Here is a 20295-nt window from a genome sequence, read left to right on the forward strand (position 1 = left end):
ACTCGAAGATTTCTCAGAGTGTTGCTGGAGGCTAAGGGAATGCCATCCAGAGTAAGCATCTGGTTAGACACCGTGTTTCAAAGATTTTTTAGGACCAGGTACAATAATGTAGTGAATTTTGTGTCTTTGTATATGCTTTCACTGCATTTGGATGAATGTTTGGGATAAACGTCGTGCTTAAAAATTAACCATTGCCAATCACATGCTTTAAAATTGGTACTGCATGTTATGAAGGACATGACCTGGCTATAAACTCTGGGTTGTTGAAAGTACAATATAAAGACGGGTAGTGCAAGATTTTGATACTCTACATAAATCAGTTTCCAACCCAGTTATGCAAGTAATGGATTGAATGGAGCACACGGGACTTCAGTGTCCAGACGGTCTCGTGGTTATTTAGCAAACTGTTCCTGAGGGTCAGTGGGGCAGAGTGGATTGCTGTAAGGCAGCCTGCTTCTTACATGGGCTTTATACAATGGAGTGTAAAGCAACTCTGTATATGTTTTAAAGGCAATGGTGTTGGCGAGAGAAAGAGGAAGTTTGTGCACCATAGCTTAGTTTTCTTTAACCACTGTCTGCACGCCTGCCAGCCTGCCTGTGTGTGTGTGTTTTTTTTCTTTTGATCCAACCATGTCTGATGCCTTCGGCCCAATGACCCGTGCTGTCTGTTTAGGAAGCATGAAACTGGCCTTGAGCTAAATCAGCCTTTTGTCTGGCCCTATAAGACAAGTCTCCCTGCTTGGCAGAGCACAGAACACAGGCTTAGCCCCATTGACAAAACTGAGAGTGAGTGAGGCTGGAAGCAGGTGCTGCTGGAGAGGTGAGGTGGCCAGTTTCTCATGCATTGCTGATTTCTGACAGACCATAAATCAAATTGCAAAGACTGCTAAAAGAAAAGGGGACTGTTTGAAGGGGAATTCAAAAAGAAACAGCTTAAACACTCTCCTTGCTTTTTCTTTTCAAACCAACACAGAAGCACTTCTTGAGAAAAGACAGAAAAAAGTTAAAGGCGGTGAACAGGAAACAAGGTACGTGAAGCTGAGAAGTGCAGATGCGGTTTACCACAGCTATCACATGATGTGGATTTCCGCTTGATGCATTTGCTTTTGGCTGCACGGCAGGGCAGGACCACACAATCGCTGAAGAGCTGCTGCAGCAGGACACAATGCTGCTTTGAGGACTATTCTACCATGCACTCCATCATGAATATCAATGGACTTCAGCGCCAGGGCAGCCAGGAGAGTTACATTCTGGATAATACCCCAAAGAAGAAAAGTTCTCTGTGGTACCGAGCTTCACTGAGGGGGAACAGTGATCGGCACCGTCACAGCACTGGCTCACAGCCCAGAGTTTGCAAGGTGAGACAATATGTCAAGTGCAATACACGTATGTGTGTTTATAATTTCACATCAGTAAATACTCAGACTTCTGCTGTCTAAATCAAATAACCGAAACACTGATTTGCAACGTGGGATTACAGCTGAGATTTAAGCCGTAATGTGATATAGTTTCACCAATTTACGAGAAATAAACAAAGCAGCTCTCTGCAGCTCAACAAATAATTTTTAAATCTCTATTGTTATTTTTAAAAAACAACACTTTTATACTTTCTAGGAAGGATTAAAAGTTTAAAAAGTGCCCTTTGTTGTTTTTAAAGAGGAACTCTGCATCTCTCTGTTTGCAGTCCAAGCCGGCTTACTCCAACTCACTGGTTGATTACACAGACCCACAACGGTAAATATATCAGGATTGATGTGCAACTTTTCATCTTTTTTCCTTTTATACGTGTAAAAGAAAAACTGTCTACTGGACTTTTTGTGCATGAACAGTTTATTACATTTCTTAAAAATTGATATTAATTAATAGTCGTTTGCTTTTTCTGCTTTTGCACAGAACCACGATTATTTTGGAAAAGCAAGACAATGAGACATTTGGTTTTGAAATTCAGGTAAGCAAACACTGAAGCATGCTTAAGTTGTGTAGGGGGGAAAAAAAGGGTTGCTTTTGGCTCGCTTTTTTGTGACACGTTTGTCTCTCTTTGCAGACTTACGGGCTGCAGCTGAAAAACAGCCCTGCAGTGGAGATGTGCACGTTTGTTTGCAAGGTGAACGAGGACAGTGTTGCTGAGAGTGCTGGCCTGACCGCAGGTGAGCCGCCCACATCCTTTCTACCGTATAGGCCCCGTTTGGGCTGCGTGACGATTGACAGATATATTGCTTACGCTTATATGTGAATACCTACATGCCTTCACACCTACGCCTGCAATCTCACGCACTGATGTGCACATGCAGTTTACAGCTATGTTGTGTAATCATAACCAATTCGTTCCTTATATTTCTGCATCCTTATCTTTTACAGGCGATATAATTGTCACGGTCAATGGCGTCAGCATTGAAGGCTCATCTCACCAGTGCGTGCTTGATCAGATAAGAAAATCCACCAACTGTCTAAAGTGAGTGACAACATTTATAACTTCCTAAATACTGCTAGAAAAAAAAAAGCACAACAGATGATAACTAAAAAGTCACTATAACAATAGTTTATAATAGGATTATAACAGAGTGTAATTATGTGTTATATATTCTTCCAGACTAGAGACTGTTTGTGGGAATATAGTGAAGCAGATAGAGTTGGAGAAGAAGATGGACGCCCTCAAGGTGAGTCTCTTAAATCCTGTCTGTGTTTGATGGTGACACCATTTAGCTGTGTGATGTAGGCAAAGAAAAAAAAAGAGCAGTCACCAAGCCATGCAGTAGTGAAGCCTCAAACGCCCCCAGCAATACTTTCTAACCTGCAGCTGCACAGCTGAATTACTCAGGCTATACTCTGCATGGACATTGTGTGCAAATATCTTTGTAGGCAAATGTTCTCAGTGAATTAGTTAAGAGTTTTACTGGAAGCACAAGTGTAATGTTTTTGTTGCCTTTTTTGCCCATACAGCAATCACTACGTGAGAAATTGGTGGAGCTGCAGGGCCTTAATTTACAGGAAAAGCGTCTAATGCGAGGTGAGAAGTATGCTCAGCTGTCAGACCACAGCACTTCCTTTCTCACAGCCATTAACATTTCTCTGAAGCATGTGCCATCGATGATGTGAATTGATGTGTAAACTCCAGATAATTCAAATGGCCTTCCCCTGACAGATAAACATACAGCGGAAGTTGCTGATGAGCTTCCTGATACAAATTTCTTATCAGCTAACTGGGATTTTGTTGTGCTTTCAGGTAATTTAAACGACAGCAGTCTCGACCTCCTGATAGACTCCACAGCTATTTTGAGCTCCCCCATCAGGCGCTTGGGCCGGCGTTTTTCCAGTGACAGCAGCTACAGGAGTGTGATGACAGATGATAGTGACCAAGCCAGTGTGTTTGGGGACGTGATCTCACCCTGTCCCAGCAGTGCAGCCAGCACCACAGATGATAACTGCTTCTTCTCCAAAGACTTTCCTTCGCAAGACAGCTCTTCAGCTCACACATCGAGCTCCAGCAATCACCACCAACCTCTTGGCCGCTCCAGCAGCTCCAGTTTGGCCGGCAGCACCAGCTCTCTGTCTCCGTCCTGGGAGGAAACAAGGATCTCGTCCTTGTTTGGAACCCTGCCCAGAAGAGGCAGGAGAACCAGTGTCCGCAAACACATTCTCAAGTTAATTCCTGGACTTCAACGATCAGTTGAAGAGGAGGAGATGGGAACAAACACTCAGTGATTCGCTTTCCAAATGCTCCTTGTGTCTATTCAGTATTAAGTGTTGGTAAACAGGGTCTGTCAAGTTCCTAACACATTACAAATAGAAACAGACAATGCAATCAAGTGTTTCGCCACACTTAAAAGCCTGGGTTAACCCTTCATGGGAATGCAAACAAGTTGGACACTTTTATACTGTATGCATTTACCCCTATAGTTCCTGCCTGGCTCGCTTGCTTGGCTTTAACTTGTGGCACAAAAGCATTACAAAATCAAATGCAGGCTGAATGAATGTAAACTGAACAGACTGTAAAGTGTGACAGATGAAATTATATATCCTACTTACTTGAATTCATTTTTTGTCATATTCACAGATTGTGATGAGCATTAATCGATTTAAGTCGCAGCAACTGTATCAATGTAGCCAACTTCAAAATTTAAAACAAACATGTAACCTAAAGCACATGAGAAGACATAAATCACTTATGACATATTCAGGTGCTCAAAACCAAAGCCAAGCCTCTACGCCCTATAGATAGCTGCTCAGCTCAAAAACAGGATGTGGGTATGAGAGTACTACTTAAGTGCTTTCATTTCCAAATTGTTTTTTCCGACTGTGTATAAGTTTCTTTCAGTATTCAGAAACACTGAAAGTAACAATTTCTTGTAAATTGTTGAAATTGCTGTAAAAATGTATCATTTATTTTCTGTGGCAAGAGTGTCATTAATGTCGATGATCCACAGTCTTTTTTTTTTTTGTAAATAAAATCATGATGTACAGAAAATTCTTAACGAACAATAAACTTTTAAAGATGTTTCCAGTCACCGGTGCTTCCTTTTACTTTTCATGTAGCATTGCAGTCTCAATGTTGGTGAAGATGCAACTTTGGAGTGAGCCACACTCACTGAAAATTACTGGTGCAAGATGCAGGTAGTGAAAAAAATTACTGTGTCATTAAAAGATGAATTAATTGAAGAAATGAACACGGCTTTAAAACTAGTTGAGAAGAATTCATCTATATCCTGTAAAACAACTACTTCTGTTGTTTCAAGTTGCTGCTACAGAAAGAGGGCTTGTACTACAACTGATGGATAAATTGGAAAGGGTTGTTACCTTCACAAAGAAAGCAAGTTACCCCCGATACAATGTATCGCATTTTTACAGCAGCTTCAAGGCCAGATGAAGCCCGTTTCCTAGATAATCCATAACAATTAAGTTGTGTTGAAGTGATGAAGTTGTATATGGTGAGAGAGATTTGGTGAATGAGATTACAAATCTGTTTGAAAAACAAAATAAACTTACGAGAGAGACAGCAAACCTTAAGAATGACGAAATAAACAAAATAGTTCATTGGGCAACTCAGCAACAACAAACATCTTGAAGAAAATGGAAAACAACACAATAAGAAAACCTCCTTCCCAACTTCTAACCATGTCAGAAACACACTTATGGAGCCAGACACATCATTGTCATAGTCTGCAATCAAAAGACAGACAGATGAAACTTAGATCAACTTGTACCAGAACAATGCAAAGAAAAAAATGTGGAGAAGGAAAGGAGCAGCTCAAAATCTGAAGTAAACCACACCATCTGTCAAACATGGTGGAGTAACAGGAAGTGTGTATACAGGGCTATCCGGTCGTTAAGTCTGACGTCACTAGCCGTGTCTGGGCCTAAACTCTGCTGCAGGTCCATATATCAAACGATCACTATGGCATTACTGAGAGTTGAAAAACTGTCTAAAGTCTTTCATCTTTAATAAAATGATCAGCGTTCTCCTCTACCAGGTGTAACAATTGAGTTTAACATCCAACAAGCTAATTTTTTTTCCACTCGATAAAAGTTAACGTGAGTGTTCTCGGTGGTCAGGAACAAATGTAATCGCATGGCAGGATGCTGTAAAAGGACCAAACTTCAGCCAGGAGAACAACTGAGATAATCCATCCACAATACGAGGTTAGTCATTCATATACTGCTGCATGGGCTGGGCTGTAGTTACATCCTAAGGTTTTAAAAACTGAGCTTAAATAAATGATTAGCGGTAATAAAAGCCGAGGGAGGTCAACAGTGATCACTGACTGTTTTAGCTTTTTGAGATTAATCAGAATCAGAATCAGAATCAGAAACTTTATTGTCATTGTCATGAGAACAACGAAATTAAGAATGGTCCCCGATCATTGCATCATCCCTAGCAATATCAAAATATAAATAAAACAATAAAATTCAATAAATAAAATAGATAGAATACTTAAAATACTAATAAGATATAACAGTAAAACATTCACATACATTCCCACACACATGCTTCAGACCGTGCATAGATTAACACAAGAGTGGCGTGATGGACATTTTTTTGTAGTATTCAGATGTGTTATTGCAGTTGGATAACAGCTGTGTTTGAGTCTATTAGTCCTTGCTCTGATTGCCCTGTACCGTCTGCCTGAGGGCAACAGTTCGAACAGGGAGTGGCCAGGATGTGAGGTGTCTTTTATGATGTTTTGGGCCTTTTTAAAACAGTGGGCGTTGTGTAGAACTTCCAGTGTGGGGAGAGGGCAGCCAGTGATCTTTTGGGCGGTGTTAATGATCCCTTGGAGTGCTTTCCTCTGAGCCCCTGTGCAGCTAGTGTACCAGATGCATATGCAGTAAGTTAGAACACTCTCAATGGTGGCTCTGTAGAAGGACACCAGCAGTCTCTGTGTGATGTTATTGCTCCTGAGAATTCTCAGGAAGTACAGTCTCTGTTGGGCCTTTTTCAGCAGCTCGGAGGTGTTCACACTCCAGGAAAGGTTCTCCTCTATATTGACTCCCAGGAAGCGGAAGCTTGCCACCCTTTCTACACAGTCCCCATTTATGAATAGTGGTTGGATCTCTGCCTTTTTCCTTCTGAAGTCTATTATGAGTTCTTTGGTTTTTGAAGTGTTGAGGAGGAGGTTATTGGCCTTACACCATGACGTCAGCTGCTCCACCTCGTCTCTGTACGTAGACTCGTCTCCCTTGGAAATGAGCCCCACCACTGTGGTGTCATCTGCAAATTTCACAAAGATGTTGCTGTGGTGGCGAGGAGTGCAGTCGTGTGTGTAGAGAGAGTAGAGCAGTGGACTGAGCACACAGCCCTGGGGTGAGCCAGTGCTGAGACTCAGGGCTGAGGATGTGTGATGGCCAACTCTGACTCTCTGTCTACGGCCCGAGAGGAAGCTATTGATCCACATGCAGGTGCTGTATGGAAGCCCCAGGTCTTGTAGCTTGGCCACCAGTTTGTGTGGAAGGATGGTGTTAAAAGCTGAGCAGTAATCCACGAAGAGCATCCGCACATAGCTACCATGCTCTTCCAGGTGAGTTAATGCAGCATGGAGTGCTGTGGCTACAGCGTCTTCCGTGGATCGGTTTGCTCTGTAGGCAAACTGGTGTGGATCCAGGCTGCGGGGCAGGGCTGCTGTGATGTGTCTGCGGACCAGCTTCTCAAAGCATTTCATTACCACTGGGGTGAGTGCCACCGGTCTGTAGTCATTCAGGCCGGTGATGTGGGGCTTCTTAGGCAAGGGGACTTAGGCAAGAAGAAAATACAAAACATTAAACATGTTAACAACACAAAGCCGTATTAAACGCAGACTACTTTAGGCCCGGAAGTAGGATTCGTCACGTCATCACTTAACGACCGGATACCCTACTCAGTCAAATGCTGCAAAAACTGATGGGATGGATAAAGATGGATATTAATAGATAATGACCAAAAGCATACTGCAAAATCAACCCAAGAGTATCAAGGCAAACAAAAAGGGTCTTTACAATGAGCAAGAAATTAGTGATCGAGTATAAAACTAAATGCTAAAGAGTCAACACAATACTTTTGTTACACCCGCTGAATTAAAATTAAAAGGCTGCACTTCAGTCATATCTTAAATGTTTGACTTAAAATCCACTGTAGTGGTGTAAAGAGGCAAAATGACAAAAACTGTGCTATTGCTCAAATACTTCTGACCTGAAGACGCAAGATCACTTTCAGCTTTAAATCATGTACAGACATAATCACTCTTTATACTATTAACAGTCTGGCCTAAAAAGAGCTACCTGCTATTGGTCAAAGTTTCCTATCATAGAAAAGCCACAGAGCAGATAAGGTGCAAATGTCTAGTTCCTTTTTGTAGTCCACTTGAATTGCAGTATGTTATAGCATATTAATGGAATTTCCACTTCTATGTGGAATGAATCAGTGGTGATTTTACTGTATGTTTCGTTAGCAATTTAGTTGTTCTAGAACCTTGAAGTCTTTATGTTCTTAAGCTGTTTCAGGGTGTACAAACTTTGTTGGTTCGGACTGTAAGTAGTGCATTGAAAACAGAATAACCAGAATGTTAATCTTGACTCAAAACATTGCAGAATGAAGGTGGTCACCAAGTACAGATTTAAATATGAGTACAATCGTAGGTCCCAGAGCCACAATGAACCTTTGTTTGGACTACAGCAAAGCCTCTGTTCTTTGGTGATTCAACACAAACAGAGATTTACATGGTACTAGCGGTACAGAGCCCACCACAGAGCCCGAGCTTGCATCGCTCATTGAAAAGCACGATGGATACTTTCTCAGTTGACTGACAAAGCAAAACAGGAGCAACACATTCGGACCAGCGGAGAAGGTAATGTGACAATACTTGTTTAAGTTGGGATTTAAGAGAAAGTGCATCAGAACTGATTTGCCATTTTCAACACTACTCAAGAACCAAAAGACAGATGGAGATGAGTGCAATCCCTCCAAATACCCCAAAACGCAGTGCAGAAGAAGAAGATGCACTGGCACCTCAGGTACTGGAGATTCTCAGTGGGATCAGCATTGAAGCCTTTAAGACTCTGAAGGAACCTGAAGATAGAGATGTGTGGACCCTGGAAGAGGGAGATGACTCTGTGTTTTACAGTGATGAGGAGCAAGCTCAGGTGAACATCGTTACTGCATCAACCGGCATCAAGTGCCGACATCTTGCAAACACTGTGGCAGATGAACCTAGCCATCAGAGAGAGGTAAAGGCAGGGGAAGAACATGAAGCCAATATTGCCAAAGAAAATTTAGACATGGGAATGGAAATGATCCATCAGATCACTTGGACCCAAGAAGAACCCCAAAAGTTTCATACCGCCAAAGCTAAACTAATGTTTGCATTAGACTCTGGGGAACAAGGTGCTGATTCTGAACAGACTCCAGGAGAGTTTATGAGAATGTGTAAGGAGTTTTTGCAGCCACACTGGACAACTGTAGAAATGCAAGCTCACCCTGAACAAAATGTATCAGCGGAAGAAGGTAAGAGGAATTTCATATAACTTCGCATTGAAATAAAAGTGGTCTTTGTTTATAGACCGTAAAAGAAAAGATTTTGTCTTTCGTTTTCTCTTTAGCAAATCGGCAAATCAAAGAGGAAGAAGTGGAACTAGAAACTCACACACCAGCCCTAAGCTTTGATGTACCTAATGAGGAGAGTTATGCAAGGCTGCACAGGGAGGCAAACTACCCAGACCAGCTGTTTGGTGCTGAAGGCCAGAAATCAGGTGCTGGTCGGCTTCAAGTGGATCAGAAAGCTGAGCAGGGTCCGAACTTTAATGTCCATGCTGGTCTTTATCAAAACCCCCACCCGGGTTACTCCAGCCTGCCTTTGGTAAAGAAATCTGGCTGCAGTGAGAGCCAGCATTCATTTAACCATCTCACATCTACCAAGTACAGCACCGTATCCTATCGCAGGATCCGCAGAGGCAACACCCGTCAGAAGATAGATGAGTTTGAGTACATGACAATTAATCACTAAGAATCTGGTTTCAATGTCCATCTAATGAAACCGTAACAAAAAAACAAAACAAAAGGAACATGTGTGCTTTACAGTTTACACAGAAATATCCAATGTAACACCCCATTATGTGCAAACCTTACATGCATACATAACAGTCACGGTTAAGGTACTCGGCTCAATAGAGCGAAAACATCTCATATTTGTAAAGAAAACCGTTGATTTATGTTGTTACTATTGGCTATTGAGATTTTTGGTATGAGAAATCCGGCGTTAAAAGTTTTAAATTCCTCAGAAGTAACCTCAGTAAATAACTATTAAAAAGAAATTCAAATGGCAGATGGAGGGAAATAACAAAATATATACTGTTGCACATTCATCAACTTGTTATTATTTTCACCTACTTTCACCAAAAATGCATTTTCATTCATGTCTTTTTCTTGAAATGTTTGTGATCATGTAATAAACTCATGAAATCAGAGCACAGGTTTATTGAGTGTTTTGAAGCAACACTTCCCTCTAGTGACAAAAACAAAATCATCAAGTTTTCACAGCAAAACCGACACATAAAAACCCCACAAAAGCAGCTTTTCCCCCCAAATGACCGCTCAAAGCACACATCTCATCTCGAGATATTTTAAAAAAAAAAAAGTGTTTTACACAAACAGCTTCATGCAATTTAACTCATTATTTAGTCCCAGCAATGATGAATCTATAAGGCACTGTTTAACATTTGATCTTTGTAAATGTTTTACTAAAGAACTGAAGTGTTAAACAAAGATGTCCATCTGAATCTCACTTTTCCCCCAGGTGATAGTGTAGAGGATATTATTTTTTTTAAATTACTAAGTCCCAGTCCTTTGGCACACAATCCCACATCAGTCACTTAAAAAAAAGAAAAAAAAAGAGAAAAGAAATCATGCTTATTAATGCCCCCAAAACGCTTCTTTTGTACCCTGGAAAGTCCTGATTTGAGGCTGGACCACGGACCGTGCTGTAGCATGAGGCCACTGAAGTTTTTTTGTAGTGCATTTTTATCACATAAAACTCATTTCAGTCTCATCCACTACACAAGGTAGTTCGTGAACTGCCACTTCTGGAAGCTACTGCTGGGTTCACAAGGGTTGAGACGAAGGTCGTCACTCCTAGGTCCTGCTTCCAGGCACATATGGTTGGAAACAAACTCTGCTATGAGGTGCTCCGCCTTAAAGACAAAAAAAAAGGGTGGGAGGGACATGAATGCAACGCTTGCATCTAAACACTCCTTACGTGGATTTAAAGGAGGCCAGCTCTGTGGTTTGGACTAAAGACAAAACAAAGATATTGTACAAAGCAAATGGCACACCCTTAGTCAACCTACCAGAGCAGAGTTGGAGGATTTGTGGAACCAGCGCAGCTCAGGCTTGGTGCCGTCACATGACCGTAAAGCAAACCTATTGCTGCTGCCTTGGGCAGCAACACACAGGTTCTGCTGCCGAATGTGTTTAATCCAGGTGTAATTAAAGTGCTGACCCTGAAAATGAGAGAAAAGGAGACAGAGTGACCAGCAGGTAAATATGCTGCATGTCAAACAATGTAAGATTTTGAAAGACGCCTCAGTGGTGCTGACTTGAATCCAAAGAGGCCACATTTAGAAAAACTTGGTCTCGTCTTGGACTCCACACTTGTTTATAGTGGCTTGGGTCCTTTCTCAGACTTTGACTGCATTTGTCTTGGTTATTTCTGGGTATTTTTGTTATTCCCGCACCATAATTACCACAGTCATGACCACCAAACATGCAAATCATCCACATTTTTTGCCTGTGTAAAGACCAAGAAAAACACATACAAAAAGCCCTACTACAGATCATTTGGTGATATTTACATTTAAATAATCTGTTAAACACCTACCTGCTTGCTGAGATCACACGTCTCAAAGCACAAAGAGCCGTTATGCAAAGCCAGGCATTTTCTCAAGCCACGATTGAAGACCTAAAAAAAAAGAAAAAAAGAAAGCATTTTAAGAGAAGTGAAACCCCAGTAAACACAGGATTTGTTTACTGATTTACAAGAACACAAGAAAATAGTCCGTTTATATTCCAATCAGACAGAATGCTGACACTGGGTTAAATGAACAGATAGAGTACATACCAGGCCTTCAGCTTTCACTAAAGGAGCAACCATGTCCGGATAAACATTATCCAGGTACCACTTGAAGCTTTTGCATTTCAGCTTCTTCCTTAGCTCAATCTGCTCTGTGAGGTTGCCAATATCAATGCGCTTTTGATCCAGCAGGTGGTGGTATCCATGGCCATAGAAAAGATCCTTGTACTCATCTAGCCACACTTCAGCCACCCTTGCCAGGTTACGCTCCACTGTCTTCTGCCGGTCTTTGGGAAATTTATACGGATTCTGCCCGCGGAAAATGTGTCCCACACGAGAGCAGGGGATAATCTCGATTTCTCCGCCGCACATCCAGATCTGTTCAAACGGCAACAGGTACAGCACATCATCAGCCATGTGACAAACACTAACTTGAAGGCTGTTTCCAAACAGCTGTGACCAATATTCCCAGTAAATTAGCTGAGTGACAAACCTTAAATGAAATCTCCATATTCTCCCCACCCCACACATCCAGACCGGGATCATAGGTACCAAGTTCGAAGAAGTATTGTTTGTCAATTGAGAAAAGGCCCCCAGCCATAACTGGGCATCTACAGGACAGAAAACAAACAAAAGAGATTACTAAAAATAGCCACTAGAGCTATAAAAAAAACAAAAAAAAAAAAAAACAACAAAAAAACAAAACATAAATTTTACCTGATAGGATCAGAGATGGTCAAATTAAATTTCTTGATATCCTCTGGTGGTACTGCACTCCAACCAAACACCAAAGGCCATTTGAAAATACCCCTTTGGAAGTTGTCAACCATCATATAACTGAGGATGAAAAGCCACAACACAATCCATTTTTTGGCCGTTATTATACCAAAACACATAACTAATTAATTAAATATGGTATTATCCACTTACCTCATGTCCTTATCACTGATAACTTCAATAACTGGACAGGGTACTTTCTTTCGATCCAGATAGACTCTCTCTAAGAGCGGCTCCAGCCACCCCACATTGCATTCAATATGAGAGTCAAGAAAGGTAAGAACCTCACCTGCATCAAAGGAAAGCATAAGAGTCCTGCTGCAGTTAAACGTTTTAAGAACCCTACAACGCACACAACCCTCACGAGTCACTTTTGTCAATGCATGTAAAGAACATTTGCAGTAACATCAATAATAATAATAGTATTACTGCATATATTGCATAATGTTTTTACAGTTCTAATCTGAAAGGTGTAAAAACAGGGACATACATCTGACCACCTGCATTTGCCATGCACGCTGGTGTCAGAAGAGTAACGCTGCATTATGGATTATATGTTGCTGGTCCTGAGACCTGATCCACCACCCTTGGCCTTGAGGACTGCAAGCGCTTCCATTTATAAGTATTGTTTGGTTTCTTGAGTCATAGTTAGAGACCCAACAAGAACATTTGGTCAACAGAGCAGCAGGCTGTGCAGAGGTGCAAAAGGCGGCAGCCATGAAGGGTTCAGGTAAGATTTTTGTGCTTTGTGAAGTCGAACATTTTTTACAGCACCTCAAACATTAAATCAAAACATAGTTCAAATTAAATAATAGAATACTTCACAACAAAGCTGTCACATGAATGTAGTTCCATTAAATATATTAGCCTGCTGGCATTATTTATGACCCTTGTTCCTACATTAGTTTACCTGAGCACACAATTTGACATATTAATGCATATTCTATTGCTGTCTTTATCTTTCTTTTTTGGGAGCCGTATCCTCTAACCCGTATCTATACCATGTTTATAGACTCATAAAGTATAAGAGACACCCTTATATGAGATTAGTCTTGACCATACATACCTTTGGCAACAGCAGCTCCAGCTAGCCTAGCTCTGATCAAGCCCTGGCGCTCCTTGAGACGAACGATTCGCACTTTGGGAAACTGGGCCATGTAATCATCCAGCTGCTTTTTAAGATAGTCTGCCAGAGTAAAAGCTCTTGGTAAAGCTACTTCATGCATGCAAGTTACACTGACAGCAGAGAACAATTAAAAATGACAATGTGAAAGACAATAAAATTATGATCATTTATATTGTTGCTAAGCCTGCATAGATTATACAGAAATTAAAATAAATAAATAAAAAATCAATCATCCAATCAATCACTTAAGTAATAGTAGGTACATGTAAAATAAATCAATGGTTTAATTGTAAAACCAATATGCAGCTGTCACATATTTTAACACTTCTGGCTGATCAATAATGATCTAATGGTTTTCCTAACAATCTATATAGTACATTGCATTTGAGCATACAATGAAAAAGATATTTGAATAGCCAACATTTAATAACAAATTTTTAATCAACCCAACTGAGATACCCCATGAAGACAAGGCCAAGCTATGATGAATTCCAGACACTGTTACCTTTTGTGCTGAAGTCATCCACCAGAATAATCTCTTTAAGGAGGTGGGGTGGAGATCTGTTGAGCACACTGTGCACGGAGCGGAGGAGCGTTGACCACACTTCATCCACGAAGCAGAAGATCACGCTGGTGGAAGGTAAGTCATCGTGGACCAGACTCTGTTCACACCTGGAAAACACAGCAAAAATTAACATTCAAGCTTTGCAAGTGGTGGCAGCTTCAGAGATGACGTGCAGAAGACTCACATCTGCGGCCTGGTGTCTGGAATGGCACGGTCCACTGGAATCTTGTCACTGAGGTAGACGTTAAAATGGCCTTCGTCCCATCTCTTCTTCACCTCTGCATCCTCTTTCCAGCCAACGACAGCTGGCTGACCAAACTGGCCTACTGCGTTAGCATCTCTAGGACTGGAAGTCAAATCCAGAGAAAGCACTTTGTGGACACCTGATTTTCTAACAGCAGAGTTATTCTTGGAGTCGGATCCTCCTTGGAGAACGACTAAAGGCTTCACAGGTTCCTTTTTTTCATTCACAGGACTTTTAACAGTCTCGCTGAGCTGCTCCCTTTCTTTTGTATCTTCGTTCTCTAGTCTTTTTACATCCTTGTTGGGAGGTTGTTTGGGTGTTGTTTTATCTGGGTGTGCCTCCTCGGCCTCAAGCTGCTTTTTAACTGCTTTATTTGCCTTATCCGTCTTGTCCTGATGACTTTGTGCAACTTCAACAGGCTCCTCCTTTAAGGCAAGTTTATTTTTCTGGGTTACATTTGCCACTGCTACATTTAGATCAAAATGTACAGGTTTCTTCTTCCTATGAACTTCCTGATTTGGAGTAAAATTGTGCAGGGAAGCTCCATTATCACGTTTGGGAACATTGTCTCCTTGACTTTTAATAAAGTTCCTCTTTTGATCCCGTTCTTTGCCTCCATGTCTGTAAACCTGGTCAAGTTTGATACCTGAAGTGAGTGGTCCTTTCCCCGCCTGTGTCCAGTCCATCCTCTGCACCGGGTGTTTAAACCCCCTTCTAGTGTGCTGCGTGGCCTTCAGCTGCTGTTTGAAAAGCTCCTTTTCTCGTATCACACGCTCTTTTAGCAGCTCGGTATTCACTTCGTTTAGTGACATGCGGAGAGCAGCCATGTCAAACAGCAGCCAAATGACAGAAGCTACGAACACAAACGCCAGCACCCTCCCGCTGTCCCTTAAATATCTTCTAATCCTCATTATTGACATAGTTTTAATTTAAACAAACAAACAAACCCTTTGTAAATGTAAAAACACGTCAAAGAACCATACTGAAAGTGCCGCCTCTGTGGCACACTTTTCTAGTCTTTGGAGAAGTTATCTGCCTGCGTGGCATGCTAGAAATATTTCACGGAGCAGCAGCGGTAGTCAGTGTTGTCACTCATCAATACAGCAGGGTCCGACTCCCGTGGCGCAGCACGTAGGTACAATGTTAAAGCACTAATTTGCCTTAACGTACAGTACCGGTTCGGTCATGTCCACATCCGCGAGCCATTACGTCTACCTCGAAATACTCCACAAACCTTTCGACGTCAAAGAGAAAAGTTTTCAGTTTCGCCGCAGGGTCTATCCACGCCACAACTTTAACTTCAGTTTTGTATGAGGACGTTGCAGCCGACTTCCACATAGTCAGTAAAGTGATTGGACGGAGTTTCTGCCCGGAAAGCAAGTCAGCGGGAAAGAACGCGGACGGTACAGGAAACTGGACGTTTCGCCTTCAAAATAAAGGAATCTAAAGAAATTATTTCACAATCCGTAATGAACGAGGGAATATTAGGGTCACATTTTAAAAAAAATGAATAAAAGACATGAAATAAAAAAGGCGAAATTTCGAGATTAAACAGAGCTAACAAATATTTAAACTAAGGATATTTCCTCTATTTTTTATTTTATTTTATTTTAGTTAATTTTCCAAGGTCACAAAATCATTTCAGTTAGTTTTAATTTTACAAAATCTAATGTTTATTTATTTATTTTTTTTTATCACAATTAAAACTAAATGTGATATTTATTTATTTATTTATTTATTTATTTATTTTTATCACAATTAGCTTTAGTTTTAAGTGTATTTTAGTTAACTGTGATGACCTATTTTTCTTAGAAGTGTGACCTTATTTATTTTATATTTTATATTAATTGGAATAGATTATAAATTTATGTTGGATATTAGATTTTGCAATATTATTTACAACTTTGGATAGTTTGGATATTATATATTTAGTTACCTTATTATTATTTATCTCACCTTATAATTTTGTGTAACATTTAAAATATTTATAACGGCACCTCGTGAGAGGTAATTTTGGTTCCTGTCTGACAGTATTTATGGTGTGACTGTTTTAAGAATTAAACTTAAGTTACACTCTAAAAATAATTAGCTCTGAGTATCATGTGGGTTAATAAGTTAAAAATATAAAACTTGGGCTAAAGTCCAGCAGGCTTACACAAACCAAATCTATTTCTCCATTCGTCTAAAGTTGTAGACAACTCCATCATTTTCCTCCTCCGTGAACTAATACAAACTCAGCTGATTAAAGTGCAAGAGATTACTGAATGACATTACTGCAATAGAGAAAAATATAATATGATTCCAGTAATAGGTCTGGTAATAGCACTGGTAATGTTAACTAATAAAACATGTAGTAAAAGCTAATAGCTAAATTATATATGGGAAACCATACATTTGTAATTTCAAGAAGACGGACACTCCCTCGTGTACCTAAATTTTAGCTACATCTACAAATGAATGTTTATTCACATTCAAATCATTATGAATGTAAATGAATTTTCATCCAGTTTTCACGTGCTTTTGTTTTTTTTTTTTTAAATTTCTGATAGAATTTTCTGTGAAGTTCCTGGGTTTGAATCCACACTGGGGCCTCTCTGAGTGGAAGTTATACACATTTCTGTGTCAGTTCTCTCCAGATTATCTCAGTTTCTCCCACAGTCCATAGACATATATTTAAGGTTAACTGGTGATTCCGAAGTGAAAGTGTGTGTGAATGGTTTTCTTTCTATGTGTTAGCCCTGTGACAGATTTGCAGCTTATCCATGGCTGACTGGCTTCTCACCCTATGACAGCTGTGACCCTGAGTTGGATAATCAGAAGAAAATGGATGGATCGATGGAAAAAAAGGTATTGAAAATGAATAAAATAAGATGAATATATAGATCATGAGTTTGTAATGTAACGTAAGAGTATAGTAAACTCCAGGGGAATTTATATGCAGTATCTGGTAAACCCTGATCTTTGCATGCATCACTGAATTTTATTTCAATATTCCTGATCCTTATTGGATAAAGAAATTACTAGCTCAACCAAAACTAATTATGGAAGCTTGTTTCTACCACAGGACAGCATGGTGATGCAGTGGTCAGAACTGTTGCCTCATAGTGAGAAAGTCTTGGATTGAAATCCATGATCTGGTTTGGATTTTGGAAACAACCATCTATAATTAGAAGATATATATTTTAATAAATAAAACTGGCCATGACAAATTATTACATCTAATTCTTTAAGAACTTTTACTTTGGAAGTTATATCCGGAAGCGCTCTGTTAACTCAGTTCCGTGTTTCCCCGTTCACTTTACACCAGGAACAATATTGCCAAGTAGTATGGAAGCTACGCAGGACGCGTAGTTTCACGGTGATGTGACTATGGCTGCGCCTTTTTCAATTGTTCGGTCACCTTTGTTAAAACTAGTCTGACGTTATTCGTCTTGTTCTCATTTTTAGAGGGGATTACACTGCACACACCTGAATTGTGTGGGTGTTTTCTCCAGAAATAGTTGCCTATTCTTATTGTAATCGAGTTTTCATACAGTCACTTCGATCCATTAATCTAGGGCTTTTAGATATGGACACATCACTAGGATTAAGGAGTCACCAGCTTGTTATATTTAGCTTAAAAGTTATAAACATGATTGGCCCACTGAAGCAGTCAGATTTAGATTGTCGTTAAACTGTGAGGACTTGGGTACTTTTCTAGTCAAGCTTTTATTATCATTATTATTATCATCATCATCATCATCATCATCATCATTATTATTAATATTGTTGTTGTTGTTATTTTGGCCTGCTTTAAATCAACACAGTTGTCAAACAAAAGAGAAAACACCCCCATTCTCCATACCAGATTTGCCACATTCCCCCAGGAAATTGACTTAAAAGGAATCCAAAAGGGCCTGGACTGGTTTGACAGTTCCTGGGTCCAAGCAAGATGGTGCAGTGTGGCCGAGAAGTGAGAAACAAACAAATGAATTGAATACAAATCTTAAAGCTAGCATTGTTAATCAGGCTCTCTAGAATTTCACAAGTGACTTGGCAGCAACACAAATGCATACAACACAGCTGAGTTGTGAGCACTACATTGTGTGTGGAGGTCACGGGTCTCGCCATGGTAAGGGGGTCTTTGTCAGGAGAATATTGTATATTACAACACAATATCAGTGACTGTAACTATTGTAAAATGGCAACAGTTTGTCAAAGAAATTTGCTCACAGTCATACAGGCATCCCAGTCTCAATAAACACATGCACAAAAACCTCCATTTCTTTACATTTCTATTTGCTTTTATGAGTTCACTTTGTTTTTCCTTTCAAAAGTCCAGTATGTATTTTTTCAGTTTACTAATATGTTTTTTTTGGGTACATTTAATTTTATGTTTTAGTTTCATTAACTATAATAACCTTGGCTGGGTACACACACACACAAACACACACGTGTACAATTGCATTTGTAAAACCTGTGTTACTGCAGCCATTAGGCAGTGATTAGTGGAGGCAAGGACAGGTTTTCCTCTTCATCAGCAGGCCTCTCATGGGAGTACCATTGGCTCCATCCAGCCTATTAACAGTCTCCAACATGAGGAGGGAGGGGAGTGTTACCTCCCATGGTGGCTGCCCTTAGCTGCACTACACACACTTTCATTAGCGTGTTAGCTAAATGATTGGCCTCAGGATAGCCCCCGAGCCTTGCAATGCATGTGCAAGCTTATATGCTCCATCCACTGGCCAAATTATTCATGTATTCACAGATTTCTGCATCTCACTCATGCTGGCATCATTTGGCCAATTTGAGTGCATTTTGTGTAAATTAAATATGCACGGGGGTTAGGAAACAGTACCAAGTTAAAGGTGACAGCACAGTGATTGTCAAGCTTTAAATGCAATACAACAGAACGGACACAAACAGGTAATAGTAGTGGACTTGGAATGAGCTTATGGAGAGGAAATCTACCAGTTCATCAATTTAAATACAGGTAAAATTGCTGATTAAGTCTAAATCTGGCAGCGAGTTTCAATGTTGTATGCCATTTGAGCCTATAGTTAATGAATAAATTGAGTAAATTTTTAGCAGTTTGATCAATAATAAACGTTGTATCCTTAATTCTTACTAGTTGTAATGATTTATATTCATTTCCTATGTGTAAATGTTGCCATTAACCAAACTTTGATCCACCCACGTAAAAGAAGATCCTTACGAGATTAGTCTAAGGGGAAAACTATTCTTTTTAGGTTCTTTTCCAACTCAAAACCCATTAAAAATAATCCCAGAAATAATCAGTTACTGCCTATAATCACGGGACATTATTTATTCACTCTGCAGTTACAAATACACCGGTGACAAAGATCATTTCAGCCTTGCTGACTTTAATTGTGTGTTCTGACCTCGACACTATGGAGTGAGTTATTGAGATAAGGGTTAAAAAACCTAAGAGGTAGCCAACATTCCCATCTTCATTAGAAATTGTGTAGTAATTTACATGCAAGTGGGTTTTGAATGAGCCAAATCACAGGGTCTGCACAAGCATGAAGGTCCACTAGCCTTAGGTTTTGAGAGTGGTAAGTCACCTTGACGAGAAAGTTCAGCACTTAATGTAAGAAGCATAAAAGCAATAACAGGCTTTCTGCCATGACCGAACGTCTGAAACTTGCACTGTCATCAAGTTTCCCATCAAAAGGAGTCCACAAAATTAAAGCAAGTGGAAATCATCAGCTGACACTAGCACGTGTAAAATGAGCTAAATGCACTTGTATGATATCTTCGGAACATGTTAATTTGACTCTGGAATTAAAATTACAACAGTTGGTCTGTGTAATTTACATAGAGGTCATGTTGTGCTAATATGGCACTCGTTGAAATAGACAGCCAGCAACAATATGGTTAAGTCTGACCCACTGACATTTTCAGCTCCAAATTATGCACATTGTGTGAATTAAATTAATTAGAGAATTCATTAAGAAATATGGCTTGCGGAAACGAGGATAATATTTAGTTATGTGATGTAATTTTCTTTCATTGTTAAAGCTAATTTGTTTCATAACAGTTCCTGCGGTAG

The 20295-nt window shown here is 40.1% G+C and overlaps 3 protein-coding genes across 5 annotated transcripts; 2 read left to right on the plus strand and 1 right to left on the minus strand.

The window, feature by feature from the left end:
- The first annotated feature begins 1094 nt into the window (after positions 1-1094).
- Positions 1095-3727, plus strand: cytip (cytohesin 1 interacting protein). Of its 2 annotated transcripts, none has more exons than XM_085374795.1 (8): positions 1095-1358; positions 1658-1734; positions 1894-1948; positions 2045-2147; positions 2359-2452; positions 2591-2657; positions 2941-3007; positions 3224-3727. In XM_085374795.1, the coding sequence occupies exons 1-8, from the start codon at positions 1095-1097 to the stop codon at positions 3700-3702; spliced, it is 1206 nt and encodes a 401-aa protein (XP_085230921.1). In that variant the 3' UTR covers positions 3703-3727. The 2 variants fall into 2 exon arrangements, with proteins under 2 accessions (XP_085230921.1, XP_085230922.1); XM_085374796.1 differs by having other exon boundaries at positions 1152-1358; positions 1685-1734.
- A 4682-nt stretch (positions 3728-8409) lies between these two features.
- On the plus strand, positions 8410-9470 carry ermn (ermin). The gene is made up of 2 exons (XM_085375076.1): positions 8410-8971; positions 9067-9470. Exons 1-2 carry the CDS (start codon positions 8410-8412, stop codon positions 9468-9470), a joined length of 966 nt encoding a protein of 321 aa, XP_085231202.1.
- A 638-nt stretch (positions 9471-10108) lies between these two features.
- On the minus strand, positions 10109-15208 carry galnt5 (polypeptide N-acetylgalactosaminyltransferase 5). Of its 2 annotated transcripts, XM_085374195.1 has the most exons (10): positions 14184-15208; positions 13940-14106; positions 13375-13494; positions 12462-12597; positions 12249-12368; positions 12025-12142; positions 11580-11909; positions 11340-11420; positions 10810-10962; positions 10109-10653 (listed from the first exon to the last, which is right to left on the minus strand). In XM_085374195.1, exons 1-10 carry the CDS (start codon positions 15161-15163, stop codon positions 10516-10518), a joined length of 2343 nt encoding a protein of 780 aa, XP_085230321.1. In that variant the 5' UTR covers positions 15164-15208; the 3' UTR covers positions 10109-10515. The 2 variants fall into 2 exon arrangements, with proteins under 2 accessions (XP_085230321.1, XP_085230322.1); XM_085374196.1 differs by lacking the exons at positions 10109-10653; positions 10810-10962 and adding an exon at positions 11190-11249.
- Positions 15209-20295: the final 5087 nt, after the last annotated feature.

The sequence above is a fragment of the Diplotaxodon limnothrissa genome, linkage group LG16 (genome assembly GCF_057381915.1).
Source record: "Diplotaxodon limnothrissa isolate DT_005_m linkage group LG16, D_limnothrissa_male_GT1.1, whole genome shotgun sequence".
NCBI lineage: Eukaryota > Metazoa > Chordata > Actinopteri > Cichliformes > Cichlidae > Diplotaxodon > Diplotaxodon limnothrissa.

What these genes read in the sequence shown, in the direction of transcription:
- ermn (XM_085375076.1), top strand. Translation starts at nt 8,410, where the DNA reads ATGGAGATGAGTGCAATCCCTCCAAATACCCCAAAACGCAGTGCAGAA. An exon ending in AAATGTATCAGCGGAAGAAG is followed by an intron (nt 8,972 to 9,066) that starts GTAAGAGGAATT and finishes TTTTCTCTTTAG; the next exon opens with CAAATCGGCAAATCAAAGAG.
- cytip (XM_085374795.1), top strand. Translation starts at nt 1,095, where the DNA reads ATGCATTTGCTTTTGGCTGCACGGCAGGGCAGGACCACACAATCGCTG. An exon ending in CACAGCCCAGAGTTTGCAAG is followed by an intron (nt 1,359 to 1,657) that starts GTGAGACAATAT and finishes TTGTTTTTAAAG; the next exon opens with AGGAACTCTGCATCTCTCTG. An exon ending in GAGTGCTGGCCTGACCGCAG is followed by an intron (nt 2,148 to 2,358) that starts GTGAGCCGCCCA and finishes TATCTTTTACAG; the next exon opens with GCGATATAATTGTCACGGTC.
- galnt5 (XM_085374195.1), bottom strand. Translation starts at nt 15,163, where the DNA reads ATGTCAATAATGAGGATTAGAAGATATTTAAGGGACAGCGGGAGGGTG. An exon ending in GGATGACTTCAGCACAAAAG is followed by an intron (nt 13,495 to 13,939) that starts GTAACAGTGTCT and finishes TTACTCTGGCAG; the next exon opens with ACTATCTTAAAAAGCAGCTG. An exon ending in ATATGGAGATTTCATTTAAG is followed by an intron (nt 11,910 to 12,024) that starts GTTTGTCACTCA and finishes CCGTTTGAACAG; the next exon opens with ATCTGGATGTGCGGCGGAGA.